Here is a 19,556-nt window from a genome sequence, read left to right as displayed (position 1 = left end):
TTGCCAGGGATTTAGAGGAAGAGGCAAGACGTGAAAAGGTGAAATAGGGAGCATTGTATGGGCAGTGAAACTATTCTGTTTCATACTCTATTGGTGGTTATGTGATATTATGCATTATTCAAAGCTCATAGACTTGTACAGCACAGAGTAAACCCTTGCGTAAACTATGGACTTAAATTAATAGTTAAAACTGGTTTATCAGTTTTAGCAAATGTGCTACAGTAATGCATGATGTTAATTTAATAATAGGAGAAACTGTGGAGGTTAGGAAAGCGGGGAGAAATTATATCTAACTCTGTGTATTTTCTGCACCTTTTAAAAAAAATCTAAAGCCTTATAAAATAAAGTATATGTTGTCAAGTGCTGTCAAGTTGGTTCCCGACCCATTGTGACCCTGTATAGGGTTTCCAAGGAGCAGCTGGTGAGCTTGAACCACTGACCTTGCAGCTCATAACGGCTTTGCAGTCTTACACATTTACGCACAGCGTAAATACATTACATGTTAATGTATGTAAAAATCCTATAAAAGAAAGTTTCTGCATATAAATAATGAACAATAATACATTTAAAAGATACCATGGACGATTGTAACAAGAATGTGAAGCAATTAAGGACAAATATAAAAGATATGAGATACCTGTACCCTGAAGACTACAAAACACTGTTGAAACTAGAACCCTAATTAAATTGATAAAATTATTTATGGTATACCTAGTTCTTGAGGTTAAAGATCCATTATTGTTAAAATGCCAATTCTTCCCAGTTGATCTGTAGATTCAACACAGTCCTAATCAAAATCTTTGCAACTTTGCTGTAGAAATTGATAAACTGATGTTAAAATTCACGTAGAAATACAGAGGACCTAGCTAGAAAAGTCAAGGTATCTTTGAAATAGAATATGCTGAAGAGTTACTTCTTTGATAAGGTTTGTTCAGTTCTCTTTAGTTGGGTGAGTTTTATTCTTTGAATTGTAAGAGTTTTGTAAGAGCTCTTATTTTGGATCATTTATTGCGGAGTTGATTCTGACTCATGGTATATATGATATACCTTATGTAGGTCAGAGTAAATTGTGTTCTAGAGCATTTATAATGATGAGTTTTCCAAAGTAAATGGCTAGGCCTGCTGAGATGCTTTTGGGTGGACTTGAACTTTCAACTTTTCAGTCAGTATCCAATTGCATTAACTATGTGCACTAGTGAGGGACTCTGTCTTTGATATGAGTACTTAAATCCTGGGTACAAGTTCTTTATCAGATAATGTTATTTACATATCGTTTCCCCTTGTCTATAGCTTGTCGTTTCATTCTCCTAACAGTGCTTTTCATAGAGCCGAAAATTTTTATTTTAATGAACTTCACTATCAATATATTTTTTGATGGATTGAACATCTTTTAAAAAGACATAGCAGTATCATTTAAAGGGAATGCAGTTAAAAACTTTTGAAATCTATTTATTCATGTGGTTTACCTTTTCTCATATTAATTCATTCCTTTGTGTAGTTTCAGCTGTATGTGTGTCATTATTATCTCTCTTTTTGTTTTGCCTGAAGGACTTCCTTGGACATTTTTCATTGTACAGTTCTGCCAGTGGTTGTCTTTTCACTTTCTTTATGGTATCCTTTGAAGCACAGAAGTCACTAATTTTGACAAAGTCCAGTTTATCTGTGTTTTCTTTTGTTGCTTGTATTTTTGGCATCATACCTGTGATTCCATTGCCAAATCATGATGATTTATCTGTTTGTTTTTTTTTTAAAGAGTTTTACAGTTTTTACTTTTAGACTTAGTTTTTGATCCATTTTAATATGTATATACACATATATTTATATTTAAATATATGGTGTGATATAGGGGTCATGTTCTGTAGGATTAATACTGGACTACAAGGATGTTTTGAACCCTAAGGTTGGCTGTTCAAACTCAACCAGCCGTTCCTCAGAATGTGGGGTCAAGTTTCGTTCTTTTGCATGTGGATATTTATTTGTTTCACCTCCCATTTTGTTGAATATTCTTTCCCCACTGATGGGCTTCACAATTAATGTAGAAAATCAGTTGACCATGACCTTATTTCTGAACTCTCAATTCTAACACTGACTTATGTCTATCCATTCTATTTTGGTTAATGAGTTTTCTGATTTTGAAATTGAGACGTCTGCTCCCCCAACTTTGATTTTTTTAAAGGTTATTTTTGATCCTATGTGTCTTTTGCTGTTCCACATGAAGAAATTTAGGATCAGCTCACCGTTTTTCACAGAAGTTAAGTGGGATTTGGATAGTGACCTTGATGGGATTTGGATAGTGACCCTATCTTTGCACAACTGACAATTGTTACACTTGAGTTCATTGCTGCTACCACTGTGCCATTCTACCTCGTTGGGAGTCTTCCTTGTTTTTGCTGACCTTCCACTTTACCTACCATGATGTCCTTCTCCAGGGACTGATTCCTCTCTGATATATGAGAGTTGAAGTCTCACCATCCTGCCTTCTCATCTTCTTACAGAAGGTTTGTCTGTATAGCAGATTTGCCTAATGTAACACATTGTTTGATTTCTTAACTGCTTGTTAGATTGAATAAGAATGGTGAAATAATTTAATCCTGGCACACACCTTTTCTGATTTTAAATTATTCAGTATCCCCTTTTGCTGTTTTAACAATTGGCTCTCAGTCCATGTACAGGTTCCTTATGAGTACAATGAGGTGTTCTGGAATACCCACTCTTTACAATGTTATCCATAGAGCTTGGACCTCTCAACTTCATTTAATAATATAGGCTACCTCTTAGTCCGTGCTTCATTCAACCAGCCAACCAAATAAACTATTAGATCCTTTTCTAACCCCTCAAGCTAAAACACTAAATGAAGAATCTCCTAGTGGGCCCATATAATACGCTCAGACTAATCCAACTTTATGTGCTTTGCGCCATTATCCCATACCCTTAATAGCCATTCCTACACATAGTCCCCAGGTGTGTGCTTGTATACATTAGAAAAATGCAATTCTTTTGAAATGTAGTGTACCTTCTTATGTCTTTAGGCTTGCTAGGACTTGAGTCTAGTTGTAGGTCTCGAAGCAAAAATGGATGGTGAGATTGGGGTCCTAGAGACTGTCAGGTATTTATTTCTTGTAAGGTATCTGTCTCAGGCAACACATAAGGCAAGTTATCCCCTGAAGCATATGGGTTATTCTCTTCAGATGGGGATGGGAGGGCTGATTTTACTGGCAAAGATGATTTAGCTGACAAAGCTGGATTTTATCTCTTAAGATAGAGGTTTGTTCTACTACCATAAGTGATTCAACAGAATTTATGGACTCATTGCACCTAGTTTCATATGTATCTGCCTAGATATCCCCCACCCAATTTTCAGGATTTCATGTCTTGCCAGTCATTGCGCACTTTAACTTCAGGCACTTTTAAAGGTTGGAAATTCTCTTAGCTTGTTGTGATCTGCATAGCCAAAAATGTTTACGTAGTTAATAAAGCACAAGTTAAGTAATCTTTCTATGACTCTGTTTTCAGCCAAGATCCATCTTCCAGCCCCAGGCTAGATAAAATTCAGAGACTTTATAGGTACTAATATCATCTGGTTCCCTTGTGTTGAATCTTTTTGGGGATAAGTACCTATTGCTAGTTCTTAAAACATCTTTGTCTGTGTATCCAACATGAAAAGTTTTTTCAATTCCTTGATTTTTCTAATAATGAAAATAACTATGCATCAGATCCTGTTGATTAATCTTAGTCCCTCTACCTTAAATTTATATTGCCACATTTAATATGTCAGCAAATTCCTTAGGTAGATAATATCTCATTTGCAGTAAAAGAACTGAGTTTTAAAGACTCTTCATCTCTCCACCTGCACCATATACCTTGGTACCACTTACACTTCCAGATCATTTTTATTAATTGGCTTTTGAACATTTGAAATGTAGCTAGTCAAAGTTGAGATGTACTTTGTGTAAAATTCACACTGAATTTCTAAGACGTATGATAAAATTTAAATATCTAATTTTTTATATTGATAAAGGAGCTCTGGTAGCGTAGTGGTTACAAATCGGGCTGCGAACCTTAAGGTCAGCGGTTCGAAACTACCAGCTGCTCCGCGGGAGAAAGATGAGGCTTTCTACTCCCGTAAAGATTTACACCCTCGGAAACCCTGTACAGGGTCGCTATGGGTCGGACCCGACTCGATGGCACTTAACAACAACAACAACAACAACAACATGGAAATAAAAATTTTGGACATGCTAAATAAGTCCTGGTAGTGGCGCTGTGGGTTAATGTGCCAGACTGCAAGGTTGGCAGTTCAAGCTCACCACCTTCTCGGATGTCCTATACAGGGGTCACTATGAGTCGGAATCTACTCGACGGCACTTAACAACAATGACAAAATAGAGTATATTGTTTATTAGGCTTACATTTTCTTTTTTACTTTTTCAATGTAGCTGCTAGAATATTCAAAGTTACCTAAGTATCATTCATACAACATTTGGTGCCACTCTATGTTCCCACTCCTTTAAAATAGGGGCTATATTTTCTATACTTAGAAAAATATGAAGATTATAAAAAGTACTGTAAAGATATCTAACTTTAGAAAATTAAACTATTTTTCTTTAATACAGTTAAAAATCATACCTCATACCTTTATTTCACAAAGAAAACACTGTGGAATTGATTCTAAAAGAATTCTGTGTTTCTATTTAGCAGGTTTTCATGCTTAATAGTGTTTATTAATAAGTTAATTTTCTTTGGTAGCTGTGCCCTTAAAAAATGTCTGTTTAAAGTCTCAGGGTAATTATATGACTGGGTAAAGCATTTGTAGTAGTTGTATGTGGAACTTTTGTGTTTTGCAATGTATGGCACTAATCTTTAAAAAAAAAATTTAGTTTTCATGAACATTTTTGTGCTGTATGGCTGGTTTCATTTAATAAGAATGATTTTAATGAAATCTTTACAGATGATGATTTTGATCAGTTCGATAAGCCTGGTGCAGAACGATCCTGGAGGAGAAGAGCTGCTAATGAGGACTGGGATAGGTAGGTAAATAAATGTCGACATTATAATAGTCAACATTGATTTGTTTGTAATTTCTTCTTCCTGGCTGTGTGGAGATCTTTACTAAACATAGTTATCATTCCTGAGTGGGACTATCTTTACAGAGCTAATGTAGGGTAAGGGAGCGCTATCTAATTCCAGACCTGTATTGTTCACAGGGCTCAAGCAGAATAGAAATCTTCCATTGCTTGCTGTGTTTTTATATAATGATGATACTGACTTTTGAACATCTATCACTATTATATGATTGCCATAGTTGTATGACAGTTCCCTTTTACTGTACTAGACCTTTTTTTTTTTAATGTTTTATTGTGAATTATGTGATAGCTTACATGGGAGAACATTAGTTTTACATTCATCCTATAGTATATCATTTCAATTTTTTTTCTAAACTTTTTATTGTGAAGCAAAGGTTAACAGACGAGATCATTAGCTTTATTTTCAACCAGTCATATGTTTTGTTTCATCTAAATGATTACAATCCCCTCGTTGCAACTACAGTTATCCTGCTTATTCCCTGTAGCTTCCCTTTTACATCCTTTTTTTTTTTAATTAAACAAATCAACAATGCATATTTGATGTACACATAAAAACAATACATATCTCTTTACTCTCCAAAAGACACATTTTGTAAGCCAGCCTCCTGCCTATAGGCACATAGCCTTTCTCAGTCCATGGGCCTAAAGTCTGCAGCTGCTCTCCCTCTCCATGCAATCACCTCTGCTACTCTCTCTGCTGTTGCTGCTTTTCTAGGTAGGATCTTATGCTACTGTCTTGCTCTTCCTTCTTTATAGTCCTCGGATTCCCTGTTCCTGAAATAAAAGATTAACTACTCCCCCTTTTAGTTACATATCTTATAAAATTACAGTTGTGACCATTGCAATTAATCCTGCTAATAATTACTCACAATTGAATCATAAAACCCTATCACCATCATCCCCCATCCTCTTTCACCAGGTCCATCTAGAAAGGGTAAGCTGTTCAGTGGGGAATTCTGCCTTATTCCCCTTTTTGAAACTAAGCACACTCATGAAAACTTGTATAAAGGCACTTGGTGCCTTTATAGCCCCCCCCCCCCGATTTTTGATAGCCAATGTCTACATTGCTTATTCCTATCAGCCCAGCTCACTGAGAAAACAGCTTGATCACTGATATGAGGAATCCTTTCATTTCCGTTGGAATTTTGATCAACTGCATCCTTAAACAAAGGTCCAGATCATCAAATTGTTGGCAGTTTGTATTTGCTTACAGTATCAAGCATTTTTACATTCATCTGGTCAAGTTCTGGTCAAATAACTATCCAAGCTAGGTCAAGTGGGTAGTAGGTGCAACTTTGGGAGTTCATGCATGCCTCCCCGCACTTGGATCATTTGGCCACTTCACTGTCAGCCCTACCCTCCCGTGGCTAGGTCATTGCCATGGGCACAGGAGTTCACACATCTCCCTAAACTTCAGACCAGCTAGCCCTTTCTCTCCTCTTTCTTATCTTTAGTCAACAGGTGGTGATGGAACATGGCCAAATTCAGCCCATGTCTTCATTGCTGCATTCCCTCTACTGCCATTCACAAGTAGACCAGGGAAGTCACCAATGAGCACAATGGAGTGCTCATGGGTTCCCTCTGCATCTCAAACTTAGGATGCGGTATTCCAGAAGAACTGACTTTTCACAGCTTGCTTGATAGTCTAACAGCCAAACAATATGCTTATGAACTACTCTGTCCCTCTTTTAGTAGGGAAATATTTTCTTAAGATTTTATAATAGTAGTCTCATGCAATATTTGACCTATTGTGATTAATTTCACTCAGTATAATGTCCTCCAGGTACATCAAGTTTTATGAGGTGTTTTGTAGATTAATCATCATTCTTCATGGTTGCATAGTTTTCCATTGGGTGTATATACCAAAATTTGTTTATCCATTCTTCCATTGATGAACACTAGACTGTCTCCATCTTTTTGTTGTTGTGAATAGTGCTTCTGTGAACATTGATGTGCATATATCTACTCATATTCTGGATCATATTTCTTATGGATATATACCAAGTAGAAGGATTGCTGGGTCATAAGGCATTTCTATTTCCAACTTTCTGAGGAAGTGCCATACCTTTTTTCAGAGTGGTTGAACCATTTTGAAGTCCCATCAGCAGTGTAGGAGGGTCTCCACATTCTTGCCAGCATTTGTTGTTTTTGTTTGCTTTGAACTTTGTTGTTAGTACTGGTGTGAGGTTACATCTCAGTGATATTTTGATTTATGTATGGCTAATTATCATGCTCTTGGAAACCCTATACAGGGTGTCCACTTCACAACAACAACAACAACTATCATGAGGAGTCCTGGTGTGGCACTGTGGGTTGATGCGGCAAAGTTGGTTTGAGAACCGCAAGGTAGGCAGTTCAAGCTCACCAGTTGCTTCTTGGAAACTCTGTACAGGGTTGCTGTGGGTTGGAACCAACTCAAGGGCACAAAAACAGTTATTATGAACATGTCTTCGTATGTTTATTGGCTGCCTGAATATCCTTCTTGGTGAAGTGTCTGTTCATGTCTTGTGCCCATTTTTTAATTGGATTGCTTGTCTTTTTCTTGTAGCAGTGTTGTAGTTTTCTATAAATTTTAGATATTAGTTCCTTGTCTGATATTTCAAGAATTTGCAAAAAATTATTCTCCAATTCTTGGGCTCCCTGTTTTACGCTTTTGGTGAAATCTTTTGATGCACATAAGTTTTTAATTTTTAGAATTCCCAGTAATCTATTTTGTCTTCTGTTGTTCTTATATTTTTTTTTCAGTGTGTGATAGTATATGTAGGCAGTCTATTACAGTCCCTAAATTTGTCCCTATTTTTTCTTTGATGATCTGTATAGTTAGGAGATTACATTTAGGTTTTTAATCCATGTTGAGTTAATTTTTGTGTAAGTTTTTGAGATAGGGCCTTGTTTTTGCAAATCTATTTCCAGTTTTGCTAGCACCATTTGTTGGAGAGACGGTCTCTTCCCCATTTAATATGTTTCACCCTTTTGTCAAAGATCAGTTGACTGTATGTAGGTGGATTTACTTCTGGGTTCTCGTTTCTGCTCCATTGATCTATGTATCTTTCATTGTACCAGTTCCAGGTTCCTCTTCTTAAACAGTGCTTTGCTGATCCGAGGTCTCTTTGCCTTTCCATATAGTTTGTGATTGTTTTTCATCTCTTTAAAGAATGATGTTGGAATCTGGATCTGTAGATTTGCTTTGGATAGTATTAACATTTTCACAATGTTAAGTGGAGAGCTTGGCACATTCTTACATTTTTATAAATCTCTTTTGGTTTCTTTTAGTAGTGTTTTCTATGTATAGGTCTTTTGTTTTTCTGTTTAGTTTTACTCGTAGGTATTTCATCCTTTGGTTGGCTATTGTAAATGGTATTGTTTTCCTAATTTCCTTTTCAGAGCTGTCTTCATCAGTATAGAGGGATCCAACTGATTTTTATATATTGATCTCATACCCTGCCACTTGATTGAGTCTTTCTATGAGTTCCAATATTTTTTTTTTGGTGAATCTTTGGTATTTTCTATGTATAAGATCATATCATTTGCAAATAGAGAGTGTTTGACTATTTCTTTGCCAGTATGAATGCCTTTAATTTCCCTTTCCTTCTTCATAGCTCTTGATAAGACTTCCAACACAATATTGAATAGGAGTGGTGATAAAAAAGGGGCATCCTTTTCTAGTTCCTGTTCACAAAGGGCATGCTTTCAATTCCTCTCCTTTGAGAGTGATGTTGGCTGCTGGGTTTGTGTATGTCCTCTTAATTATGTTGAGGAATTTCTCTTCAATTCCTGCTTTGTTGAGTGTTTTTATCAAGAATTGGGTGTTAGATTTTTTCAAATGCCATTTCTGTATCAATCATGTGGTTCTTTTTCTGTTTATATGGTGGATTGCGTTTAGTATATTTTTCTATTTTAATACCTGTAAAATTACTAACTTGTTTCTAGGTTCCTTTGAATTGGTTCCAACTTAGTGACCCTGTGTATAATAGAGTGAACTGCCTGGTCCTGCACAGTCTTCATACTCATTCCTGTGTTTGAGCCCATTATTGTGGCCACTGTGTCAGAGTCCATCTCATTGAAAATTTTAACTCTTATTCACTGACTCTGTACTAAGCATGATGTCCAGGCATTAAAGTGATGTATCAGAGTGGCGCAGCTGGCTCCACCTCATGCTAATAGGGCTCCCAACCACAGGACTCCAGACTCTCTTAGAGCATAGTCTGTTCTGGGGGTGGATGAAGGTGAGAGCTGGCGACACTACCCTTCACCCGTGGGATGTAGGGGAAAAGAAGAGATCACACCTTTTGGGTCATCCTTGTAAATCCCTGCTGCCAAAGCTGCTCACACTGCTGTTGGATCTTTGTTTGGCCTGTTGATCACCAGTCAGTCTCCCCATGTTTCAGCAACCCTGCTTGGCCTCTCCTCCCAGCAAGTACTCCATCCAACTCTCTAACTTTTCTGAAGTTCAGGATGCCAGAATTTTCATCGATGTCTGGTTTATTTGGTCTCCTGTATCTTTGTTGTAGAGGGTCTTTGCAGTGCATCTCTTTAGTCCGCCATCTTGCTGGAAGTCCCTCTAAGGTTGTATTCTTTCACCATACTTATTCAAACAGAAAAAGGGGATACTGAATGGTTTAAAATGAGGAAAGTATGTGCCTGGGTTGTATTTTCTCACCACATTTGTCCATTCTGTATGCTGAGCAAGTAATCCGAGAAACTGGATTATGTGAAGAAGGACATGGCATCAGGATTGGAGGAAGAGTCATTCATAGCACATGATATGTAGATGATACAGCCTTGCTTGCTGGAAGTGATACATGTATGTTTGTATTTTAGCAAGCAAATTTTTGATTTATAACAGTCCCTGTATAGTGTTTCTGAGGCTATAAATGTTAGAGCAGAAAGCCTCATCTTTCTCTTTCAAAGATGCTGGTGGATTTGAACTGCTGACTTTGTGGTTAGCAGACAGCTGGTAACCCCTTACCCTACTAATGAACGTCAAAGACTATACAGCCTTGAATATGATTGCAACTCAATGTAAAGAAAACAAAAATCTTCACTACTGCACCAATAAATAACATGATAAACAGAGAAAAACGAAGTAGTCACAGACTTCATTTTGCTCGGATGTACAATCAGCACTTATGGAAGCAGCAGTCAAGAAATCAAACAACATATTGCATTGGGCAAATCTGCTGCAAAATATTTCTTTAAAGTGTTGATAATTCACTGTACCACATTCACAGTGAATCACAGCTGACAAGATGGCACCTAACAACAACACCCTGAGGTCAAAGATGCTCTATATGTTCCAATGATTTTTTAACGAAAAATTAATTTTTTTAAATTTAGATATTTAATGTACCTGAAATTTGATTAAATTAATGGATTTTAACTTTTTAATTGAGAATTTCAAACATGTAAAATTAGAGGGACTAGCATATGGAATATAATGATATAATAACCCCAGTAGTCTGTCAGTTTGTTGTACTGTGGGGGCTTGCATGTTGTTTGTAGTGATTCTGGAAGCTATGCCACAGGTGTTCTGAATGCAGGGTCACCCACAATGAATAGGTTTCAGCTGAGCTTCCAGACAGAGCCAGAGTAGGAAAGAGGAGAGATGGACTACTTTCAAATATTTAGTCACTGAGAAACCTTATGAATAGAAGTGAAACACTGTCAGCACCAGAATATTGAGTTTTGAAACATGATGAATAGCACCAGAATATTGTTAGATATAGTGCTGAAAGATGAGCCCCTCAGGTTTGAAGGCACTCAAAATACAACTGGAGAAGAGCTGCCCCCTCAAAGTAAAGTTGACTGTGATGATGTGAGTGAAGTAAAGCCTTCAGGACCTTAATTTGCTGATAGGGAACAACTCAAAATGAGGAGAAGCAGCTGTAAACAACAATTAATAATCAGAACATTGAATGTACCAAGTATGAATCTAGAAAAACTGGAAAGTGTTAAAAATGAAATGGAGCACATAAACATTGATATCCTAGGCATTAGTGAGCTGAAATGGATTGGTATTGGCCATTTTGAACTTTAAAACTACATGGTTTATTATGCCGGGAATGACAAATTGAGGAGGAATGATGCCATCATCATCAAAAAGAACATCATCATCAAATCTGTCCTGAAGTTCAGGGCTGTTTGTGATAGGACGATATCCATACGCCAAGCCATTTAAACTGCAGGGTCGGCAGTTCAAGCTGCTCCTCAGAAACCCTATATAGGGTCTCTGTGAGTTGGAATCAACTTGAAGACACTTAACAACAACAACAAGGTAGGCCAGTTAATACCATTATTATTAAAATTGATGTACCAATCACTAGAGCCAGTGATAATGAAATTTAATAATTCTACCAGTTGCTTTAGTCTGAAATTGATTAAACATGTAATCAAAATATATTGATAATTAGTGTCTGGAATGCAAAGGTTGCAAAAGAAGGATCAGTAGTTGGAAAATATGGCCTTGGTGATAGAAATTAAGCTGGAGATTGCGTGATAGAATTTTGCAATACCAGTACTTTTTTCATTGCAAATCTTTTTTAAACACCATAAAAGGCATGAACTTCACCATATGAAATAACACAGAAATAAAATCGAAACCACCTGTGGAAGAGGACAGTGGAAAATCTCCATATCATCAGCCAAAATAAGTCCAGGGGCAGACTGTGGAACACACCATCAATTTCTGATATGCAAGTTCAGGCAGAAGAAAATTAAAACAAGTCCATAAGAGCCAAAATATGATCTTGAACATATCCCACCTGAATTTAGATACCAACTGAAGAACAGATATGATGCATTAAACACTAAAGACTGAAGACCTGAAGAACAGTTGTGGGATGACATCAACAGGAAGAAAGCAAAAGGTCATTAAGGAAAGAAAGAAAGAATGAATGAAAAGACTAAAATGGATGTCAGAAAAGATTCAGAAACTTGCCCTCCAGCGTAGACATGCAAAAGTAAATGGAAGAAATGAGGCAGTAAAAGAGCTAAACAGAAAATCTCAAAGAGCAGCTTGAGAAGACAAAGTCAAATATTATAATGGAATGTGCCAAGACCCAGAGTTAGAAAACCAAAAGAGAAGAACAGGTTCAGCATTTCTGAAGCTGAAAGAACTGAAGAAAAAATTCAAGCCTTGGTAGCAATATTGAAGGACTCTATGGGAAAAATATTGAATGATGCAGAAAGCATCAAAAGAAGGTGGAAGACATACACAGTCACTGTACCAAAAAGAAATGGTTGATGTTCAACCATTTCAAGAGGTAGCATATGACGAGGAGCCAGTGATCCTGAAGGTAGAAGTCGAAGTCCAAGATACATTGAAGGCATTGGCAAAGAACAAGGCATCAGGAACTGATGGAATACAAATTGAAATCTTTCAACAAACTGATGCAGCAATGGAGGCACTCACTCATCTATGCCATGAAATTTGGAAGTCAGCTACCAGGTCATCTGACTGGAATAGATCCATATTTGTGCCCATTCTAAAGAGAGGTGAACCAATGGAATGTGGAAATCATTGGATAATAGTAATTTTGCATGCAAGTAAAATTTTGCTAAAGATAATGTAAAAAGTGATGTAACCATACATTGTAAGGGATCTTCTAGAGGATCAAGCTGGATTTAGAAGAGGATGTAGAAATTGGGATATCATTGCTGATGCCAAATGGATCTTGGCTGAAAGCAGAGAATACTAGAAAAATATTTACCTGTGCTTTTTTAACTATGCTAAGTTTTTTGTTTGTGTGGATCATGACGAGCAGTGGTCACCACTGCAGAGTGTGAGTATTCTGAAACACTTAATTGTGCTCATGAAGAACCTGTACATAAACTAAGAGGCAGTTGTTAGAACAGAACAAGGGAACACTGAATGGTTTAAAATTAGGAAAGATGTGCACCAGGAGTGTATTCTTTCACCATACTTACTCAGACTATATGGTGAGCAAACTATGTAATCCTAGAAGTTGGATTATATGAAGGAAAATGTGGCATCAGGTTTGGAGAAAGACTCATTATAACAGTATGCGATATGCAAATGATACAACTTTGCTTGCTGAAAGGGAAGGGGACTTAAAATACTTATTGATGAAGATCAAAGACCATAGCCTTCCATATGGATTGTACCTCAGTGTATAGAAAACAAAAGCCCTTATCACTGGACCAAAAACTAACATTCATATCAATGGAGAAAAGATTGAAGTTGTGAAAGACTTTATATTGCTGGGATCAAACATCCACTCTGATGGAAGCAATAGTTAAGAAATCAAATCACATATTGCATTTGGCAAATATGCTGTACTAGATCTCTTTAAAGTGTAGAAGAGCAAATATGTCGGTTTGAGGACTAAGGTGCTTCTGACCTAAGTCCTAGTATTTTCAGTAACCTCATATGCATGTGAAAGTTGGACAGTGAGTAAGGAAGACTATAGAAGAATTAATGTGTTTGAATTATGGTGTTGGAAGAAGATATTAACAGTACCATGGACTGTCAAAAGAACAAACCAATTTGTGCTGGAAGAAGTACAGCCAGAATGCTTCTAGGAAGCTAGGATGCCCAGACTTCACTTCTCATACTTTGGACATATCAGGAGGGACCAGTCCCATGTTTGGTAAAGTGGAAGGTCGGAGAAAAGAGGAAGACCCTCCAAAGTGATGGATTGGCACAGTGTCTACAGCAGTTGGCTCAAGCATCATTATGATTGTGAGGTTGGTACAGAACCGGACAGTATTTTGTTCTGTTGTGCATTGGGTCTCTGTGAAAGAATATTAAAATTCTGCTTCAGCAATTCTCAGAATATCGCCACTTTGTTCTTATCAGTGTACCGTCTGAAACACTTTTAAAGCATAGAATATTTTTATCTGAAAAAATATCTCGGGTTATATTTATCAAATTTACAGGGCTGTGAATACAATCACAATAGTTAGTTCCTCAGTATTAATAAATGCCTTATTTCTTTCACATTTCCCTGATTGTCTTTTAAGTTATATTAGAGAGCTTCAAAATGTTTTTGAAAAATTAAAATCTTCCATGGAATTTTTGATGCCCCCTAGTATATTAATCGATCCTGTCTAATCTGTCTTACTTATACACACAACCACACACACGCATATGCATATGGTGTGGATTTATTCTTTTTTATGGTTGGAATTGGTCCAAGTAAGGCTGATATATTATGAATAATTATATATTTTTAAAGTGCTGTTTAGTCTGTAGGTTCTCTCCCATCTCATTTTATAGGTTTTAGCTGAACGAACATGTGGTTTGCCTTATAGAATTTTTGTATTTTTAATTGCACCCCCTTAGGTGTTTTAAGCATCTTTTGTATTTTCTCAGATACATGTGTGAATTTGAGGGAGGGGTTACTGAAAGCATGGCTGCGTATGAGAAAGACCTGGAGATCTATTCCCAGGAAGATTGAAACCAAAAAACCCAGTGTCACCAAGTTGTTTCCAATTCAAGTTGTGACCAGTCAGAGTATCCCAGACTGTAAATGCTTGAAGGGACCAAGCAGCTTCATCCTTCTCCCTCAGAGTGGCTTGTGGATTTGAACCACTTACCTTGTGGTTAGCAGTCCAATGCCAAACTCACAGTGCCATCAGGGCTCTCCATGAAGATTATTATTGTAGTTAAGTGCCTTCGAGTTACATCTGACTCATAACAACCCTGTATAGGGTTTCCAAGGAGTGGCAGGTTGAGGTTCAACCGCTGACCTTGCGATTAAAACTGACCTTGCAGTCTAGTGCATTATCCCACAGTGCCACAACAGGACTCACTGTGAAGATTTGTTGTTGTTAACTACTGACCTATAGTGAACCCTGTATAGAGTTTCCGAGGAGCGGCTAGTGGGCTTGAACTGTCAGCCTTGCGGTACAAGCCGACTTTGCAGTCCAGCGTGTTAACCCACAGCGCCACTTCAACTCATTGTGACCCCTTGTGACAGAGGTGAACTGCCTCATAGGATTTCCTAAACTTTAGTCTTCTGCAGTTTAGGAAATTTTATGAGGCAGTTCTCCTCTGTCATATTGGTGACTATGAGCTGAAGTTAATTCAGTGCACCTGGCAAGAAGAAGGTGGGACAGGATTGCATCTTTAGTGGTGTGTGTCTGTCTGAGGACATGCATAATGTCTGGTTAACTGCCTTTTGTGATATTATCAGGTAGTTTAGAGTTCCTGGGTAGCACAAACAGTTTAAAACTCAACGATTAGCCAGAAGGTTGCCAACACAAGCCTACCGAGAAGTGCTTCGGAAGACCGGCCTGGAGATCTGTCCCAAGAAGTCATAACTTTTTAAAGCTGGAAATAGTCTTTATACACATGGGATTGCCATAAACTGGAATCGACATAATAGCAAAGAAAAAGGGTATCAGCTAATTGGATGTTTTACAGTGACGATATTCTCTTTCTTTGTGTATTAGCTAAAATAGTTGTATTAACCTCTTAATTCTGCTAAGGTACAGATTATACAGAGAAAACAATATAGATTTATATATACATACATACATACCTATATATATACAATACATACATATGTACATACGTACGTACCTTTTTCAATAAGTTGGTTTGTTTTTCTTTCTTTTTGAATTGATTTCTTAGCATTCTCCAGAGGGTTTTGTTTTTGAATAATTTTGAACATATAAATTTAAATATTTGATGTGTTTATTCCATTATGGCGATTATCCTTTTTGATGATCGAATTGCCCCAATATTTATTCAGTGTCTATTTTTTTGTTTTCTTGCCTTTGTTGGTCACGGTAGCAAGTACTGTCATACTGCATACTCCACTTATATAAAACTCACTTGCCATTTAAAAACAAAAAAGTTTTTATGTGGGGGAAAATGATTTACTGATTAATATATTTCCATGTGCTTGTCATCTAAATACATGACTATTTAATAGGTATTTCCCTTTATGATCGTACAACAACTGTGGGGATCTTCTCTGATTATCTCTGATTTCACAAGGTGGGAAGAGAATCAAACTCAAAATCGGTTTCAGGCTAATCCCTAGGAAATGGAGTTCAGACATGCTTCCACTGTACAACCTTCTTTCCCCTATTCTGACACTGACATTCCTCCTACATCATTCTCTCCTTCACATCTGGGTTTGATAATCCATTGCAGTGGCCACACAGGACTTCTAACAATACTCACAATTATGGAGTTTATTAGGGAAGTGAACAGAGTATGATTCAGGATCAGAAAAAATCAGGATGCAGCAGTTCTTGTCACAGTGCCTCTTGTTTGCCATACTACAGGCACATCTCACTCTTGTCTTCGGCTTCTCGGCCATATGGTCCCTGAGTCTCAGCCCTGCTTGGGCAAGTGTTAAAGATTTTTTTTAAGCCAGTCTGTATAGTGCCCAATGTGCATGCCAATCTCCTAGACTTGCCACTGCCTCTGTTGTCATAGCTTTTCTAGGTAGGGATCTCATGTTCCACTCATCCTCTTCCTTCTTGATGGTCCTGGGATCATCTGTTCTTGCTTCTGAGAATGGCGCCTATTAAACTTAGTTGGGTGGCAGAACTAATTAATCCCAACCTTAGTGTCCTGTACATCTTATTTTCATGGTCCCATCAATCACTTCTGGTGTGGTTCTGTAGGATCAGCACTGGACTGCAAACCACAAGGTCGGTGGTTCAAACCCACTAGCTCCTCCTTAGAAACACATATACAGGTTTGCTGTGGATTGGAAACGACAACACTAACAACAATTGTTACTTAATGGTAAATAAGAAGTTGGGTAGAAAAGCCTTATCAAGTAAGTTCACGGCACCATTTGTTGTTGTGAAGTGCCATTGAGTCTGTTCTGACCCACAGTGGTCCTGTATAAGGGTTTCTGAGGAGTGACTGGTGAGCTTGAACCACCAACCTTGTAGTTCAAATGGCTTTGCAGTCTGGCACATTCACCCACAGCGCCACACCATGACGGATTTTAAGAATTTTTCGCAGTGTCTCGTGGGCAGTTGATATTGCCTGCCCTCTTCAGTTAAAGTACAGGTAGTTCCTAACAGTGATGCATTTGAGTTACGACAAACTGTGTTTATGATTGGCTGTTTTTGTTTTGTACATCCTATTTTTAGTAATACATACTGCACATAGTGGTGCAATGTGTAATATACACTGAGATGTAGTCATTTTTGTGATTTCCTCTTAACTGTCTTAGTAAAGATCTGTAAAGATTTTTCTTCCCAAAGGGTTGTTATGTTTTTGTCCTGGATCTGTCACTACTGTGTGAGTTGGACAAGTCACTTAGTCTTTCCTGATTCCTGTCCTCATTTTCTTTATATATAAAATGTTGTTGTTGTTGTTGTGAAGTGCCATCGAGTTGGTTCCGACCCATAGCGACCCTGTATAGGGTTTCTGAGGAGCAGCCGGTGAGCTTGAACTGCCAACCTTGCGGTTCAAATGGCTTTGCAGTCTGGTGCATTAACCCACAGTGCCACACCTGGACTCCGAGTAACGTAAAATAACTGTACAGTCTTTTTTTTTTTAATTGTGAATTATGTGGGTTTGTAGTTTACATGGGAGAACATTACCTTTACATTCATCCTATTGTATATCATTTCATTGCCATGGTTATAGTCTCCTCCATGCATCATCAACCAACCAAACGGTATACCTTGCAAGCCTGCCCCCCAGTCGTCAGCACACAGCCCTTCTCCCTCTCTGGGTCTAAAGTCTCCAGCTGCTCCATGTCTCCACATCATCATCTCTGCCTCCATCTCTGGCATCACTGCTTCTCTGGGTAGGGCCCCGCTCTCCGCTCTTCTCCCTTGATGGTCCCAGGGACCTCCGCTGCTAGACTGCAGAGTCATTCATTCCCCTCCTTTTGCTACAAAATGTCTACTTTTACATTTCTAACCCTCACAGTGAATCCTGATAACAGTTATTCACTATTGTGTCACAAGAGACCTCTCCGCGTCTCCTTTCATCAGCCCCAACGAGACAGATTGGATACTACTCATATACAAATAGTCTTTAGCACGTAAATGAAATACTTTTTTGTTTTTAGTATTAAAAGATATTATGTAGAAAATGTGCATTTTTTTCTTATGAGTCCATGTATGCAATCTGGAAGATCCTAGTAGTCTTCAAAGGAACACTAAAACTTGATTTTTTGGGAACATATTGCTGGTGTGGACTTCTAGAAAACCTATAGAGTGTGGTAATTGTAACCTTTATAAGAAAGAGTAACCCTAATAACGTTTGCACCCAGAGTCAGTCAGTCCAATTGTTCTTCCTCTTTCTAGATGTAGGTCCTTGGAGACTTTTACTTTTAAGAGGATATAATCCAATAGTGACCATTTTCATCACTCAAAAAAGATAATTAAAAATAAATATGAAAGGAAATGTCAGCAGTCTTTGATTTGCATTTGCAGCTTTCCCAGCTAGCTTAGCAAAGTAGGAATGGTAAGAGTTGTTCATACTCTGCAACAAGAATTTTGTGAACTAAAAGAAGACACTTATCCATTTAGTTTTTTCTTAAAGGTTTTTTATATGCTGCAAAGACTATTTCAATGTGAGGAAGCTACTTCAAAAACATAAACATATTGGAAAAAAATTGGAAATAACTGATGACTTCCATGTAATGTAAAGCTGCTAATCTCAAGGTCAGCAGTTCAAAACTACTAGCCTTTCTGTGGGAGAAAGATGTACTTTCTACTCCTGTAAAGATTTAACACCTTTGGAAACCTTATGCAGGGTCACTGTGAGTTGGAACCAACACCACAGCACACCACCACCACCTGTTCATCACTAGCATTTTTAAAAGAGTTTTTACCAGTTCTATGAATGTCAAATGTCTTTTGGTTTTAATTTATTATTTTCCGAATAAGTAATGATGTTGGACATCGTTTCCTCTTTTGTCATATCTGTAGAGTTAGGAGAAAGCACCTTCATTATTCATTACTTAACAGATCTAAAGAGATTAAGATATTATGTTGAGGTCTAAAACTAAGATTAAAGTCTAGTGAACCATATCCTATAGCAGTTTCACCCTACTTAAAAACAAAAGTTTTTCCTGTCTACTTGAAAATATATTTTCATTATAGTAAAGAAAAAGTAAGTGTATAGTAAACATCATGTTATTACTCAAACTGTAAAATTCTCAGTGACCTGCAGACTTTCCAGGATAAATGCAAAAGGGCACCAAAAAACTTGTGGAAAAATGAAATGGAATTTTCCCAGAGTTTTGAAGCTCTCTTGTGTTACTATGACAGAGCAATTAAATTGTGTAATATGAATAAATATTGACATTTATCGCTTTTTTTCCTAGTGAACTTGAAGATGACTTACTTGGAGAAGATTTGCTGTCTGGCAAAAAGGTAAGAAGCACAGATTTTCCTGAAATAGGATTTCTGAGGCTGGAAATCTTTGTGGGAAAAGAGAGCCTCATCTTTCTCCTGTGGGCTCAAACCACAAATGTTGTGGTTCCCAGTCCAGGGCATGTCTTTTTTTTTTTTTTTTTT

At 37.5% G+C, this 19,556-nt stretch overlaps 1 protein-coding gene across 1 annotated transcript in view; it reads left to right on the top strand.

Annotated features, from left to right (window-relative positions):
* Positions 1–3,071: 3,071 nt before the first annotated feature.
* LOC102812340 (RNA-binding protein 33-like) overlaps positions 3,072–19,556 on the top strand; it is a 163,970-nt gene continuing 147,485 nt past the window's right edge. The window contains exons 1-3 of the mRNA XM_006871302.1: positions 3,072–3,078; positions 4,949–5,027; positions 19,364–19,412. Of these exons, the coding sequence (XP_006871364.1) occupies positions 3,072–3,078; positions 4,949–5,027; positions 19,364–19,412 (135 nt within the window). The remainder of the gene's footprint in view (positions 3,079–4,948; positions 5,028–19,363; positions 19,413–19,556) is intronic.

Source organism: Chrysochloris asiatica, unplaced genomic scaffold (genome assembly GCF_000296735.1).
Source record: "Chrysochloris asiatica unplaced genomic scaffold, ChrAsi1.0 scaffold00166, whole genome shotgun sequence".
Lineage (NCBI taxonomy): Eukaryota > Metazoa > Chordata > Mammalia > Afrosoricida > Chrysochloridae > Chrysochloris > Chrysochloris asiatica.
Note: the sequence above shows the minus strand (reverse complement) of the source record. Positions and strands in the feature narration are given on the sequence as shown.